The 17,348-nt window shown below is 45.5% G+C and overlaps 1 protein-coding gene across 32 annotated transcripts in view; it reads right to left on the reverse strand.

Annotated features, from left to right (window-relative positions):
- Window positions 1–17,348, reverse strand: part of tcf7l2 (transcription factor 7 like 2) — a 93,306-nt gene that overhangs the window by 15,918 nt on the left and 60,040 nt on the right. For 31 of the 32 annotated variants that reach the window (XM_037080542.1, XM_037080550.1, XM_037080561.1 and 28 more), the window contains one exon: window positions 1,501–1,633. In XM_037080542.1, the coding sequence (XP_036936437.1) occupies window positions 1,501–1,633 (133 nt within the window). Of the gene's footprint in view, window positions 1–1,500; window positions 1,634–7,249; window positions 11,871–17,348 lie in introns of those variants that run through there. The other variant, XM_037080564.1, reaches the window with a different exon arrangement.

A 17,348-nucleotide genomic window follows, 5' to 3' on the forward strand; every position in this document is an offset into this window, starting at 1 on the left:
GTTGTTGCAGATATTTTCCAACCCATGCCAACACGAAGAATTAAGAGCCAGATCAGTCTTCACGGATCAGAACTTGGCCGCTGCTGGTGGTTACACCCAATGCACGCAGCTGATCCAGGTTGTCCAGGAACTGACTCCAATGGGGGATTCTGTTACTGATGGACAATGTGCAGTCCAGCAGTTTTGCGCCTGAGCGGAAAAAACTTGTCTTGGAATACAACAAAGGTGAGTTCTATTTTAAAAAAGGGGAAGAAAAAGGGAGAGCCTATTATCCCAACGCCACCCAACGCTGAAGACCTAATATAGCTCATTAATTAATTAAACACTGAGCCCAATTAAGCAGCCCCCATTAAGCACTACATTAAACAGCAGCTGGCGCATTATTTCCCCCTTGTAAGGACCATCATAATAAGGGAAAATTATTACCTAAAACATTGACTGAATCCACCAGAGACCACCAGAAAAAAGCATGAAATTATTCACCGCCCTGGAAATGCATTAACCTGAAAAGGACGGGCTGAATGACAGTTAACAAAAATTAAGTGCAGGGGTCAAGATGCGCACAGAAATGAATGAAATTGCCAAAAAATGTATGCTAAACGCCTGTGGGAGAGAGGGATGTGCGGGCAGAACTGACTGCTAAATACGGATACTCTAAATCAACAGGCTGTAGAGACGTAGCTGCACAGCGCTCGGATCACATCGTCCGTCTCAAGGATTTATGCAGCGGATGGCATCATTCCTGAGACACGGCCTCTGATGTGACGATCTCCGACCACAGTGGCCGCCTCGTTTTCCAAGCCTTTGCCAACAAGTGTTGTGGTCTTGAGCGGCCGCAGTCATTCACCGAGTTCCGTGTTTAACAAGAAGTTTATGAGCCACTGTTCAGGTTCAGGTTCTCGCATGTTGGGCTGCTTTCCGCTTGGGCCAAACCATGCTAAAAGCATGCAAGCTAAATCAACGAGTGACAGATGAGGGCAACAGTTGTCAACAAGAGGCACTTCAGATGACTTTGCCTGACTTTGGACATCGCAATCGCTTCCTGAGATCATTGAATAAGCAGTTTATGGGTGGTACCAATGTTGAATAAGGCAGTAGTTTAAACAGTGGAGTCTGCTCTGCCTGCACGTGACATCTGAATGGTTTTTAATCTCAATCTGTTTTTACAAGAACGTGTCTGCAGACAGACAGACGCCATCAAGACAAACACAGTCCTGACTATGTGAACCGTGGTGGTAATAAAACATTTACTCACCCATCAGTGCAAAGAGGTGACGCGCCTTATCTAAGGAGTGCTGCTCCTGTGTTTTTCCTCAACTTTTATGTTCACAAGTTTCTTACCTGACACCCTTTAAGACACACTGTACAGTTTTCCAATGCTGTTTCTTTCTTCTTCTTCTTTTTTTTTTTTTTAAGCAGGAATCAAGCAGCACGTCGCTAACTGCAACTCTGTTTTGAATCTCAAAGTCAAACATGAACGTGGCGGAGAGAAAAACGTACCTGTTTTGGGATCCACGTCTGTCTGTAGGTGAGGTGGGGGGTTCCCCGGTGTGAAGTGCTCATTGCTGTAGGTGATCAGAGGCGTGAGAGGGTGCACATGGTGAGGGTGCTGTACCACTGGAACCTTATTAGACTGTGAGGAAAAAAAGAAGAAGAAACAAGACAGGAAGACTGGGGCGTTAATATTTGTGTTAAAGGTTAGAAGATTGCACACGCTTGCCACACGATTACAACTTCGGTCTGCAGGGCCCTCAGAGAGAGCAGCGATCAAATTCTGGGTGCTCTCAAGGCGCCAAACCGCCAAGCCACAGTGAAAATAGTGTGGTTTGTAATTAAAAACACTTCTGCGGTGTCACCCTGGAATTCGGTAACACAATCTAAGAGGCTTGGGGGGTTGCCAGTTCACATTTGGGTCTGATGTGTGATGAGGCACTTTTTAAACCGCGGCTACAGTGAAGTAATCGATCATCTGTAAACCACGAAATCAAGGCAGCGCGTGTAAATCCACAGTCATTAGCAGCTCCAGTCGGCGCTCCGCTTTCAAGCCTCCTCTTGGTCTCCCCTCTTCCCCCCTCGCTCCCCTTCTCCTCATCTATTCCCCCGGGGCCCCTCGGTTCATGGAGGGGAAGGGGTGTATTGTAATAAAAGGGTTAGGAGAGAGGAGGTGGGGCCGAAAATCCATTTCTGCATTTTTGCCAAATTAGTTTTAGCTATGTAATCTTCTCTTTGTGCTCCTAAGTGGCGCAGGCCCCCTTTTTTCAATTACCCAAAGATTACAGTGGAGCTTTAGGGGTGTGCTGCCGTGGGCCCCTTGCGTTAACCGGAGCTCAGCCCCTCTCATCATGGCCAGGCCCAACACAGACACTAATACACACACACGTCCCCCCGACCACAAGATAACCAGATTAGAGCTCTGCTGTAGATTAGGGCTGGTGGAAGAGGCTGCTCTCGCCTCTTTACCCACACATCCTTATCCTGCCCTCAGCAGTCAAAGAAGCAGCACTAATCAGGCTTATCATAACATGGATGATATGTTCAGGGGGGAGAGGAGTGAGACACCAAGCTGCCTGTCTGTGTGTGTGTGTGTGTGTGTGTGTGTGTGTGTGTGTGTGTGTGTGTGTGTTCAATCTGCTCTCTCTCATAGGCCACACACCCTCATTAGCGACTTTAACCCATGCAAGAAAAAAAAAAAAGGCTCCACTGTGGCACATTTCCAGCAGACTTTGAAAAACATTAATGGGACTAGATCTTGGCAGAGGGGGGGTGGGGGGCACACATACATAAGATGCTCATTGGCAAAACAAATGCAAAGCTGTGGGCCCAGGGCGAGACAAGTTAATGCCGCAAACTAATCATGTGCCCGGGCCGGAGTTAATAACAGGCCTGATGCGCCAACAGTCCATTCAGAAACCCACCCCGCACCCTGTCCACCATGCTAAATTTTTAGTGGCTAGTTAAAGCTGTCCATCTGTATGGTCCATACGAGCCCTACCATCCAGACCTCTATTCTGTAGTGGCGGTGTTGGGGGAGTGGAAAGTGGAGAGAGGGGTGGGGGGGGGGCATTCCCTATTGCCATGGTCCCAATGAAAGATTAATGAACCCCAGCAGAACTCCAGGGAGGCAGAGAGACTCCTGGGACTCATTCACAGCCCTGAGCTGAAAAGGCTATGGAGGAGAGAAGGAAGACGGGGGGGTATGCGTGTGTTTGTGTCAGTGGGTGGAGGGGGCATTAAATTGAATGGGATTCGTTAAAGAAGAAACGTAAACCTCCTCGTTGCTCCTGATCTGATCTGCACATCGTGGATAGAAGGAAAGAAAAACACACAGGGAAAACAATTGGGATGGGGGGTTATGACAGCTGATGAGTCCGCAGCCGAGTGCTGGAAGACGATGGCCTCTGTCTTTACTCTCCTCTCTTTTTGCTCTAGTTGTTCTCCCCCCACCCTCCTCCCCTATCTCTCACCTCCTAACCTCCTCCTTCACGACTCCCCGCTCCTCCCTTGGGTAATGATGTGAAAGAATGTTGTCAATTCTTCATCTCTTGGCGCTGAAAAAGCTTTAGTGGCCATTTAAATGAGTTCTTTTGTCCAGGGGCCGCAGCCATTGAGAAGACAGTTCAAAATGCCCATCCACTGAGTCCACATTTAGACAGAGGGTGTTAGAGGGTGTGTATGGGACCAGAAGAGAGCTAGAAGCCAGCCGATTTACATCACAGTCACTTGTGGTCTAAGATTGTGCTCTTTTTTTTCTTTTTTTTCCCTCTGAAAAGCTCAGAGTGAGGCAAATAGCGGTGGGCTGGACCGACTGCGGCCTGTGCAGTCACCTACAGAAAGTGGCTGGATGGGAAGCTAGTTCTGCAGCTTTCCAATAAAAAACAAACTGCTAAGCAAATTGTACCTCACTTTCTATCATTTTACATCCTTTTAGAGGTCTTTTCCTTTGAGTTCTATCTGCCGACACGGGCCGAGACTCAGGAAATCCACTGTCGCTGCCTAACTTTAGCTCTGACCAGATCAAACTGTTGATCATCCTGTCAGTCGGCCGACTTCCTGTGGTCTGACATCTTCAATCAGCTCACCTGCTCCCCTCCGCACGCCACATGATCACCGCACACCCACTTTGTCTCCCGCTGACGTCAAGGCAAGCACCCGGTGGTCTCTGCAGAAAAGGAAGGCCCAGCACCTGCCCCCGCGGTCACCGTGGCACAATGAGAGCCGGGGACTCGTCTGGCAGGCTGCTGGGCGCTTCAGCCGCACAGAGCGGCAAGAAACAAAAGCACAGGCGACGTGGGAGGCTTTACTCTCCCGGCTCCACAAAAAGCCAGGGGAAAAGAAAGAACATTTCCTGCCCCTACACCCCCGCTGACTTGCATCCTCCTTCCCACCACCTCCGTCATTACAACAAACAAAAATACAGCGAGAAGACAAACAGAGACGCTGCTCTGTAGTCATGACGATGATTCTCCAGCCTTAAAAATAAAGAAGAAGGGATCTCGCATTCAAAAGACCCTGCAGAAAAATTTAAGAGCACACTCTTGTACAAACATCAATGAGCAGCACATTGACTCTAACCACATCCAGGACACATACGGCGCCTGCTGCTGAGGAGGGCCAGCACTGTGAAGTGCAGGCAGCTCACTTAAGTGCAGCAGACAAACAGAAACAGTGGCTGCCGCCTCTGGTCATGTTGTTGATATCGCCTTGGCTCTATTTACTCTATTCCATCCTCATCTATTCTTTCATTTCCTGCATGCTTGAAGGAAAAAGGGGCTTACATGCATTTGCATTTCGTTTCCTCGTGTCACTGATCAGTGGGCGCTTCTCTGCCGGCCACCGGCAGCTCGTAAACGCCACCACTTCCAGTGGTGTAGCTCTGCAACTCACGTTATGAGCTGCATTGCCGGTAAGCCCAGAACACCATCTCAAGTGTAAAGTGTTTCTTATGCTCGCTGGTGAGAAAACGCCATTCTGCGTGAAAAGAGCCCTTTTTTTTTTTTGCAAGTGGACAAATGAATCAGCTGCTTCAAGTCAGACCTCTGGGGAGAGTGAGGGAGGGAGGAGGGGGGAAGTACAGGAGAAAGCAGAGAGCGGGTGAGAAAGTGACAGCAGGACGGAACGGGACAAAGGGAGGGGAGACTGAGAGGTTGAGGCCGGACAGGAAAAAGCTGTTGGCCTTGCATTTCCGTCTGGTGGCACCTCGCAGGGCCAATTTGAGCCCTAAATGTGAAGGTGGCGACCTTGCGGGCCCAGGGGGTTGCCGGGGTTTTGGGGGGGGCGCTAGCGCCTCTGTCTCTCTGCTTTATGTCATGATATGATGAGTTGTCACAACAGCTCGCGGGGCGCTAATGAGCTGTAGTGAGGGGCCAGGGCAAGGGGGAGGAGAGGCCGGGGGACGAGCGGGAGAGGAGAGAGAGAAACGCAGGGAATGACAGTGCCGTGATGGATTGGGGTCCTCTCAGGCCTCCGAATTCCAAAGCAAGCAGAAAAAGCTGCCAGAGCGCCCTGAGCCTCTCCCAGAGCGTGCAAGTGGCCTGCGTCCAAGGCACATGGAGTGACACCGTGCAGAAAACACACAACAGCGATACTGGGGGAAGCTGGGGGAAAGTGTCAGAGGGAAAGAGTGTGTGTGTTTGATTTGCGCGAAACAAAAAGTACAAACTGTGCTGCCACCGATCTGACGAATCATCTGGTATCATTCAATGTTGTCCTGTTGAAATGTGTTTACACACGATTGCTGTTTTTTTTCTTTCCTATGGGAGGTATAGAGTGCCCCCTCCAGGCTAGAGATCTTCATCTCCCTGCAAACCTCATATCAACTAATGTTCACACATGCACACACACACTAGCCCCGGTAGCGCTCAGTCAAATCAATCCACAGATTCAAGCAGACAATCTAAGGGAATACTCAGAGATTAACGGCAATGGAGTATGAAATGCTCAGACAAATTAAAGGCTTATCAGAGCCGCAATCCTGCAGCACAGCACGCTGTTTTTAGAAAAAAAAAACAAAAAACAACCTGCTCAGTTCAGAAATAATATTCCTCGGTTAATCAATAGAGAAAAAAAAAACTCTCCACAATATGAAGAACCAGGGAATTGTGAGGAAGGGGATGTGTGTGTGTGTGTGTGTGTGTGAGGATTTAAAAAGCAGATACGGAGGTGTTGATCAGTTTTCTCTTGCAGAGAAGATGCGTCTCCGAGGGCAAGGGGCTCCCGAGACCACAGTATATTTAAAAGTTAATCTATTCACTTTGCTGCAGTGACATGCCGACTGCTTGATCACAGCACTGAACAAAAATATTATGTGGGCCAGAGCCTTTGCTCCCCTTCCTCCTGCTCTCTTCGCTAGCACTCAAGTCGTTCGTCACCATTTATTTTCGCTTCCCATCTTTGATAGTCGGCACATCAAATAGAATCGCTAGAAAGGACATGTTCTGATATGTCACAGATAAATAAAACTGTGCACAAATAGCTTAAATATGAAGTGGTATTTGGTAGGAACTGTTGTGTTCTGTGAAGACAAATCACCTCTTAAGACGCACGTGTGCGTTAAAGCTTTTTCTTTTCAATGTAAACAGCCTCTTGAGCTCTCGTACCTGAGTTAAAGGGGGCTTCTCTGAGAGGTGATATTGTATGGCGGTGTTAAGAGCCAGACTGAATTCTGCCTTTTGAAATGCAATCAGCCCCTCAGAATTTCAGTTGAAAGCCAGGCAATTAAGAATTTGAATTGGATGGCAACATCGACAAAGGGATATGTTAATCTGTGAGGTTATTGAAATCTTATTTTACATTTCATGGTTAAGACATGAGCTTGATCACATCATTTATTTTGTCAAGGAAATAATATTCCTCTTGAGAGAAAGTGAAAGTGGATGCACTTTTTAAATTAACCCAGATGAACTGTGCGCAACATTTTATTATTTAGGCCTCAGTTTAGGAAATTACCAGTGTGTGACTGTTGCGAAAAGTTTGCCTCGGCATGAATGTATAGTGTGATTAGCATGAATACATGCACACACACACGTAAACACCCAAGTTTGCTACTTCAATTGAGATGACCATGACTCTCTCCACCAAAACACCAAACCCCTCCCTTCCTTTCCACTCACCGAACCTGCACCACCACCACAACAATGATGACAGTAAACAACAACAACCTGTCAGAATAATGCTAAAAGCCCTCAGAGATGAGAAAAGAGGATGCAGAGACGGTGAAGAAGAAGCAGGGGAGTAGTGTGCCGTTACTCACCCAGCTGCTCAGATTGAGGTGCCAGCAGCCCACCTGCTGGAGGAGAGAGAGCCCGGGGCCCAGGACTCCTGCCTTGGCTCCCGTCTCCTCCGGCCCGGCTGAAGCTCCATCCCGCGGGTACATGACCCCCTCTGTCCCACCCCCACCCCCGTCTCCTCCTCCTCCACCACCACCTCCTCCTCCTCCTCCTCCTTCGTCCTCCTCTTCCACCTGGCCCCCCCACCCCCAGATCCTCCTTCCCTCTCTACGTCGGGGAGAAGCCCTCTTGCTTCTCTTGGCTGCCTCTCTTCTCCACTTCTCTTCCTCCTTCTTCTTTGTCTGTCTCCGGCTTGGCTCCTTCCTCCGCTCAGTGTGTTGCCGGGCATGTGTGGCGTGTGTTCATTTTTGTCGTCCCCCCCTCTCTTTGCACTCGGTGCCGCGGCCGGCTGACCATTGTTCCCCCAGGTTTTGACATTAGAGCGTATGTATCTCTTGAGGCGTCTGGGTCTGAGGCCTAGTTTTTCTCCACCAGTCACCACAATCCTCCCCACCCACCCACATCCATCCTTAAAAAAAAAAAAAAAAAAATCCTCCAAAATCCCCCACTCTAACCACAGAAGCTCTCAGTGGCCAGCAGTCCCTCTTCTTTTTTTCTCTCAGTGAAAAGTTTTGATGCCGGTGACAACAAGTACAAAAAAAAGTGAGAGCCAGACAGAGAAAAAGGAGAAATTACTGCAAGCAGCTTCTCAGCACAGCAGCAGTCTTCCCACAAGCAATACTCCAGAAAAAATATAAAAATAATTTATATATACACACACACACAAAAAAAAATCAGTTATTACCCAAATCCCTGCTGTACGTTGGGTCTGTGTATGTGTTTGTGTTAGAGAGTGTGTGTGTGTGTGTGTGTGTGGGCTCTGCTGTGCCTCCAGGATGCCCAGAGACGAACTGGCAGCTTGAAAAGGCTTTGGCTACAAGGTAAAGCGAGCAAGGCGAGAGATTGGAGACAAAGAGGAGGTAGCAGGAGAGGGAGAGAGATAGAAGAAGAAGAAGGCGAGAAAGAAAAAAAAAAAAGAAAAGGAACAAGACACAACAACATCCACAAAGGGAGGGCAGGCTCAGCAAAGTGTGGCCAACAGTCACTTTATCTGTGTGATGCTGACAGTCCCCCCCCACCCCTTCCTTCTTCACACACACACACACACACACACACACACACACACACACACACACCACTTTTCCAGGAGGGGGTGAGCCGACTGGAGGGAGAGAAAGTCTTCACTCTGACATGGATGTGGCACCCTTCGTCGCACTCCCCCCACACCACACACTTTCCTCCCTCTCATTCCAAACAATACCTCATAGTTCAGAACAATTCTTTCTCTTAACTCCCCGCCTCGACTCCATGTCTCCATTCAAGGTTCATGTGAACAAGGCCTCAAGCCCCCTTCCTCGCCGCCCTCTTCTCCCCATCTTTTTTTTTTCTCCTCCTCCCGCAACTATTTCATTTTCAAATCCATTTATTCCTCTGAATGCCGGAGTCAAATGATAAGGCTCACATGGTCGTGACTTTCTTTCAACGAGTGCACGAGAAAAGTCCAAGAGATCTGTTGGCCAGCAGTGTGTAAACAGTCAAAGTGCTTTGCGGGGGGGGGAGTTATTCCAGCAAACTTTTTTTTTTAATCTAAATTTTATTTTGAAAAGCAGAACATTGTCCTAACATGTGCTGCATTGTTTCTTTTTTTCAAAAAAATATGTCCCAATAAAAATTTCAAAAGATTAAAATATATGAACATTCTTCTTGAGATGAAAATAGATTTGTTCATAGATTAAACATTTAATATGAGGGCGCTTTTATCTAGATGCTCAATAACAGGAAGAAAATAAAACAATTTTAATCAACAAAGGAATGTTATAATTCATTACCTTATTTTTTTCTTTTTAAAGAACATTCTGAGATAACCCTGGATCATTTTACATTTCTGCATTCTATAATTAACTCCACTTGTCAGCCTTTAATTACCTTTTATAACCTCTTACAACCTAAACCTGACTAATGACCATGACAAATTAAATATTTATGGGAAGAATTATTCCCACCTAAGCACAGTAACATTTCATTTATTTTTAATACAGACTGATGAAGGTTATTGGAGTGAAAGATAATTAAAAAGGAAAAAAAATCAACTCAAGTGTTTAACCATGTAGGGATTAAATGGAACAAATATATATTTAAAAGATGAATGTTTTTCAGTAGTTGGCAACAGATACATCGCAAAGACTTTCTCTTAATACGCTGTTCCTTTTTTTATTCCTCCTTTTTCCCTCCTGTAGTCGCGGAGCCTCTCTGTCACTGTTAGGACCCTGCTCTTCCCCTGGCCTGCAGCAGGCAGTCCTGAGGCCCTTAAAGCCAAAACAAAGCCCTGGGAATGTCCTTTACACAGCTCGGACAATAGCGCGGGGGGCTCCAGCTTGACAAGTAAAAGAGCCCTGACAAGGCGGTGGCTAATTGCCTGCCCTCCCTCCATTCAGCCGGCCTGCCACGCTCCTGCCATCTCCTTTTGTCCCACATGCACTTTCTTAAGTAAACTGCCAGTTCGCCAGCGAGTGATGGACAGCTCCCAATCACCCAGCCACAATGGCATCAACGCCACAAACACAAGAGGAGCGGAGGGGGCGAGTGAAGAAAAAGGAAAAAAAAAACCTTCTATCCCTACTCCACCGTCTGAGGTGTTCGCATGAGTCCCCGAAAGTGTGCGATAATGGACAAAAAAAGAGGAGGGGGACAAAAACTTTTTTTCTCAAATCAAGCTAACGGAACGGCCTCTGACCTTTTACGAACTCATTACGTTCTCAGATTAATTTTAGAGCAATACAGGATAAAAACAGGGAGGAGGAATCAATGACTTCAAAGTCCTGCTTCTTTTCCTTCAAGCACACGCAATAATAATTACAGGGTAATTATGTTATTTACAAAAAATCATATTGCATTAAAAATGATTAAACATGTCAGACACGAACTACAAAAAATATTAACCCTGATTTATAAATGTTAACAGAAGCACAGGCGCAGTGAGATGAGACACACGATCAAAACCACCTAAATCCACGTGTAAATACAGCACATAATATTTTAAATTGCCCCAATGTATTTATCAGTGAGATTTATTAAAACTGCCCCGAACATCTAATAAACAATAATCATATTTAGTTTGATGTCTTAGAATAATACACCCCTGTCAGGCTTGTCAAGACAAAGCAATCAAACACTGCCTTTCATTATCCAAATTGTCAATCTGTCACTTAGCAACATAAGTGTTATAAATTGCCAAACGGAGCCCAAGAAAAAAATAAACCATGAATAAATCCAATCAAAACATAATATTTAAAGCCAAACAAGCAGCAAGAGAAAATCAAGCAGAGCGGTAATTAAAATGTTGAAAAAGTCTTACCATTTAAAAGAGCTGTATTTGGGATGCTGCTCGGTTCCTGGTTAAAACAAGCATGCTGGCACTCGTGGTAGTGCACAGACTCCAAGCAGACTCCCACCACCATGTCAGCCACTAATCCACTGGGGGGCAGCACCTCATCTACGGCAGCCCCCTTCGCTAAACGCCCGATGGGTTAAGCCGATAAGAGAGCGGCCGGAGGACCGGGCGAGAGCCAAGGGTGCGCTGGAGCGACTTAGGACGACAGCCCGTCAGGTCCCAGAGCGGCGAGAGGACCGCGAGCGGGTGGCCGGAGCTGCCCGATTCACTCTCAGCCCCCACATGCATTCAGACGCACACTCAGGCTGCGCCGCTCTTCTCCGTGTCTGACCGGGACTCCCTCTTTCCCCCTCGCCCATCTTCATATCCCCCCTAATAAGCTCTTTTGTGTCCATCTCTCCTTTCTTTGATAAGTTGAAAGAACAACAAAAAGAGGGAGCGAAAGAGAGCGGCTTTCATTCAGCGGCTTGGCAGACATAAAGGTAGTGGAGTGCCGTCTATAGGAGTTGCCCTAACTTGGCTAAACTCAAGCAGCGGGGTGTCTCTCGTCATGTCATTAATCCCCCCAAAACTAGCCATGCTCCATTCACCGCTAGTCACACTAAATTAAATGCAAAATTCAAAAAAAAAAAAAAAAGTGAGAAGTGTGAAAAACACAAACGCTGGGCAAAAAAAGTGTCGGAGGAAGAAGAAGAAGGAAAAAAAGGCAAGAGAAAGTGTTCCGATCCAGGGCAAATGGTGCCGCAGCCACGTTGCCCCTCTCAGTCCTGCCCTTCCCTAGCCTCCAATTTTTGATGTAAAGAAGCCCCCCGGAAAAAAAAAATCAAGCGACACACAAAAGACAAAAAACAATTTATCACCAAAAGAGCCTGTCTTTGTGGCGCCCGCTTTTGCACCTCCACAACTCTCCTGCCCGAACTCTCTTAAGACAGCCAAGTGGGGAAAAGGAGCCCCTAACTCCAAAGTCAAAAACCCCGCCAGACAAAACAAGCCAACAACAGCAGTTAAAACAATAACCCACAAAAAAAAAAATACCAATAAATGGATACGAGCCCCATACGTTTTTTTTGCAGGGAGAGCTGGCAATAGAAAATTCAACCCCGGCCAACTGGTGGCTTGAAGAGAGGAAGCCCACTCTTAAAGCCGTGATCCGACCATCCACCATACCACCGCTGTGAGCCTTTTAACCACAGCAGAAAAAAAGATGACTATTGATCTTCAAATAGCGATAATTGAAAAAGATCAAAACGATTAAACAAACAAAAAAACAAGAAATGTGCTGACTTACCATGTTGTGCTCCTTTTTTTTGTTGTAGGTTTTTTTTTTTTTTTTTTTGTTTAAATACAAAAAAAAAAGGCTCGCTCAAAGATGCAGCATTGGAGGTGTCAAATATTTGTAGCCGTCTCTTGATCGTATTACTTCCACAGTCCTGGTTTCCAATGCGTCTGAACTTTTTCCCTTTCTCTTTTATTTTGTTTGTGGTACCTAGCCTTTTTTTCCCCCTGCTTAAGACTTTAAAAGCCTTCAGCTCAGCAAAGCAGCACAAATTATCTTGCCACCTTGCTCAGCTCTGATGCTTTGGCCGCTAACTTTGGAAGGCCCTTTACTACTGCATCAAAATTAGCATTGTCAAAGCAGTTAATGAATATTAATATTGTATTTGTCATTGGAGCTGGCCCATTGCTGAACTCCAAGTCATCCATCAGGGACAAGATTAAGCACACAATTATTTCTGACTGACAGGGACCAAATCTGGAAGATTTTTTTTTTTCCTCCAACAATTTAAAGAAAAAGACACAGCATCATCTTAAGGTACCTCCCATGAGACGAGACAAGATTAATACACTTTTAATGAAGCAAGATTTCATGGTGCACGAACAGCAGGAACCTCGAGAAAAAAGGAGAGGAATATAGAAATATTTTCACTCTTAATTCTAACCTTTTTTTTTTTCTTTTTTAAGGATTGAAATCATAAATTACAAAAAATTTTGATGACGGCACACAAAAAAATGTAAATTCAAAGAACATCGTCTTCTTTTTTTTCCTTTTGATGATCAGATTTATTCTCCTTGATTTTCTTTTTTTACAAGATGATCAGGATTTTCCTTCCTTTCTTTTTTCCTTGCACCTTTCGGTGGAACATTAAGAGAAATAAAGATGTACAAGCGCTGCTCTGTGAACGACGCCGGCGCTAAATTTAACATGAAACAATCATTAAAGCCCACGGACCTCCAGCACTCTCGGCAGAGCCCGGCGGAGCACGGACCGCTTGAGGACCACACAGGCAGCCTCCATCAGCACCACCCGCTGCACCCAGGAGCTGTCTCCCTGCTCCCGCTTACCACAGAAACAGCCTCACACAAGGAAACCGCGGCTCTGTCAAACACGGCTCTCTGCACAATTTACCAGACTTCCATCACATATGTCACAATGCACAATATTTAAACGTTTTCCAAATAATTATGTCAGCCTGATTTTTCACACCAGAAATATTTCTGCAGTGACTGAATATAAATCTCTCTTCATATCTGAAATATCTGCCTGAACGGGGAGAGCACTCCTACCTGCACCTGTCTTGAAAAATTAAGCAGATGACAAGCCATCTTCTTCATTCCTCTGTACCGAAAGCATCAGTTTCTCTTGCATGATTTTAATAAATCCAACCCTTTTTCTCTCTTTCCTCACATATTATAAATTCTGAGCGACAGAGAGTCGAGCATTAAACGCAGCATCCGTCCTTTCTGCAGAGTTATCCGATCGGCTTTTTCTCTGTTCGATGATTTTTTCGGTCGTCGGAGCGGCCGAATGCGGGATGGTATTCGGGTCAAGTTAAGACGTATTTTCTCTCTGTGCCCCAATAAAAATAAAAGCATTCAGGGGGTCACATGAGGGGAAAAAAAATGGCAGATGTGGGGCACTAATGCCAGCAGCCCGGTGAATTGTTGTGAGTGCGGGGGTCAAGCTGCGGGCTCACCTTGGAGCGCCGGGCCCCTGCCGACCACCCTGCCGGCTCCCTAATACCATTAGCAACCCTTAGATGAACATACTAAATTGGCCTTTTGTTCTCCAGGTGCCGATCCAGCCTCGCTGGTGTCACCGAACCAAATACAGATGGTGCTGCCTTTTTTCTGGAAATGAATAGCGCGCAATAAGAAAAGCGCCTCCATTTCTCCTGATTCTCCAAAAGCCGTCGGCATTGATATATTTTTTTTCCGTTGGCACTCCGTTCACATTTAAAACTTAAGATATCACTTGTGATATTTAGTTAATTTAGTTAAAATGTGACCTAAACATGCATTCAAATATAAATAATTTTATTAAAATGTAAAATGTATATTTACAAAGATCTCTTAATGAGACATCTACTTAATTAGTCTTCAGCAGTTAAGTAAGATAAATGTGATACAATCAAGAGGCCAAATCATAAATAAACTAAACATTTTATCACATTAATTTGAGTCTTTTAAAAATAATTCTGGGGCTGAAAATTTAAATGATTTGTTGCTTTAAATGTCAATAAATAAAAACAGTTCTATTGCAGCTGAGAGGGTTTTAATTCACATGAATGAGCAGAGCCTTTATACGGCAAACATTAAAAATGTGGATGTAAAACAAGGGTCTTAAAACACAAATGGCTGCGAAATTCCAATTAAAAAAACAATCTTTCAACTGTGGTGAAGCAAGCACGGGCGCTGATTAAGCGCTCACGCGAGGCTGCCTATAAAAACAGGCACCGAACACAGAATCCCACGGCGGCTTAATTCGAGTTGAGAGCCTAAAACAGGTCCAATCTAGGTGAGGAGGAGAGACGGGGAAGGGAAAGAGACGAGCGAGGGGAGCGGAGCAGGCAGCTCTGTGGCCCAGCGTGATCACATCAGCGCTAGTATCAAATTAACTCTCTGACTTTGAAACTTATTGATCTGCTATTAAGACACTAGTGAACTTGATGAAGTGAGTGCTGTAGGTGACTCTGGGACTTCAAAGTCTCGCACCAGCCACATAAAACAAGCCACTTTGATCCCCGCTCTGCTCCTCGGATCTGGAGAGGGGGCTTCAGAGGAACCCCCCAATTCTCCTCTCCTCTTTTTCTCCCACTCACCCCGGGCCCAGGCTCCGGCTCTCTCTCCCCTTTTCCCTTTTCTCCACGTCTGCCGCCGATGCCCCGAGAAAACCCAGGCAGAGCACCGGTTTGCCACACAATGTTCAATCGCGGCCGCATGTTTCTTTCTTTCTTTCTTTCTTTTTTTTTTTTTTTTTTTACAGAGAGAGTCAGCAAGTTGAGAGCACAGTGGTGCAGACAGATCTCCTTTTCTGATTCTCCAGGAAAATAATAAACCAACACACACACAAACACACAGGGAAATGCAATATGATGTCAAAACAAACTACTAGAATGAGGCGGCCATCTAAGCGCGCTGGCATTAAAATTCAGTGTCGATAAGAAGGGGGATTCTTCATGCCAAATACGGCATGTAATAAGGTCGGCGATGAGAGAGACAATGCAGAGTGGGAGATAGCAGCACTATTGTGCGGTGAATACATCCCCCTCTACGCTTAAGGCAAGTCTTCCCACTACATTAAATACTGTGTGCTGCCAATCACACCTGCCTTTTTTTTTTCTTTTTTTTTTCATTTTGTGCCACTGGGTGGAGGTAGCAGTTAATGTTTCCAACATGCACCACATCACCGTAATATACTGAAGCAGACACAAATCACAGCCGGCCCCACAGAACACCTCTCCTCTTCTCTGCCAGCTGAAATCATTACGGGACAAATGTAGAAATAAATACACGAGAAAACAACAACAAAAAAATGGACAAGAAATCCATCTTTTCCTCCTGAATCTAACAAGAGTGAGAACAGGGAAATCTCACGTCCGCCCTCCACTGAGCCGCTAACTTAGCACGACTGAGTAAAATAAATATTAACGGCTAAATTAATCATCGGCAGGACAGTGTTTGTGCTCAGGCTCCAGCGCTCACAGGCGGTGTGTGTGTGTGTGTGTCTGCACTTGGAGTGCCGGGGCTAAGCTGCGTCTGTTTAATTAAGAGGGGTAAAACAGATGACAAATGCGAGACAGTTAAACATTTAATGTGTGCTTATCTCCCCCCTCATTTATTTAGTTGGGAGAGATTCAGAGTGGGTGGCGTTTAAGAGTGATGCGCCGGGCGGGAAAGAAAGAAAAAAAACGCTGGTGGAATCAGAAACGCAGCACCCGCGTGCCGTGACAAGTCAGCGAGCGACGACGCAGCCATTTCCTGACAATTGTTTTGACGTTTTGCAACTTAATTCTGTTTGATGAGAAAGAAAGGGATTACGTGATAAATCAAATAAACACAAATGCGGATTCCGCAACACAACTGTTTGTGAGGGCAGGGGAGAAATAAATAAATGAGTCTCAATGTAAATGACACAGTGTCACTTAATCACAGATATGGTATTTTTAGCAGCCTTGCCGAAATTGTCAAAATAAAACCGTGCAATTAAAAAAAGTGCAATCGTATCAAAGGCCTAGTTTCTCCTTCATTTCACCTGACAGAGATTAATTTATTTTTTTCTTTCTGGATGATCCCCATTGTGTATGTGGTGCTGATGCACATTGCCTAGAGTCAATGTCAAATCCCAGCTCCAATAGTCCCGCAAAAAAAAAACAGAACGAACAGCGCCCGCGGCACACACATCCTTTTACTCAACCCGCTCGCAATATCTCACCAGAAGTTATCGCTTCACTGTGACAATGTTAAAATGAAAAACAAAAATTTGATTTTATATATATATATATATATATATATATATATATATATATATATATATATATATATATAAATATATATATATATATATATATATATATGCAGAGAAAGAGATAGATGGGTGGCAGAGGTGGAGGGGGGTGGATGGGGAAAAGAGGAGCTGGAGCTAAAAAAGCAAAAAAAAAGAGGTAGAGGGAGAAAAAGAAGAAAAGGAGGAGGAGGTGGAGGAGAGGAAAAAAAAGCCCTGTGCCACGAGCATATATAAGAGAAACCTTCACCAATTAGTGGGGAGAAACGGGAGAGGGAGCTGCCGCGGCGTCGGCACTCAAAGAGCCAGGCCTCGCGGCGAAGCTGTCATGTCGGCAGGATTGATCAACAGGCCTGCTATTTCTAATGGCATGTTGTCATGAAGCTGCAGCCATGGGGAGCCACCTGCCTCAGTCCTCGCACAGCACTCCGTGTGTGTGCGTGCGTGCATGTGTGTTTGTGTGCATGAAAGATGGGGTTGGGGGGTACTGCAGCATCCATACCTATTCTGTGCCCATATATCTTTTACTAACAATTTAAAAACAGCCTGGAATCCTCCTCCCACTCTCTGGCAGTCTACCTTGCCGATCCCTGAAGGTGGAAGAAATGTGCCATCCTGGATTTGTTCTTTATTCTCGCCCAGCAGAGCCAAGCTATTGTAAAAATCCAACACAATGGAAACAAAGTGTGTACCGTGTGGAGGGAAATTGTAAATACAAGCTGAAGGTTTCGGTAGCGCCATAATAACAATAATAATCATAACAATAATAGATCAGTGCAAATCTGAATATTATCAATTATTGTGTTTAATCAATTTCAGTTTCTTCATGGAGAATATTTCCACCATTCGA

This window comes from Acanthopagrus latus, chromosome 20, assembly GCF_904848185.1.
Source record: "Acanthopagrus latus isolate v.2019 chromosome 20, fAcaLat1.1, whole genome shotgun sequence".
Taxonomy (NCBI): domain Eukaryota; kingdom Metazoa; phylum Chordata; class Actinopteri; order Spariformes; family Sparidae; genus Acanthopagrus; species Acanthopagrus latus.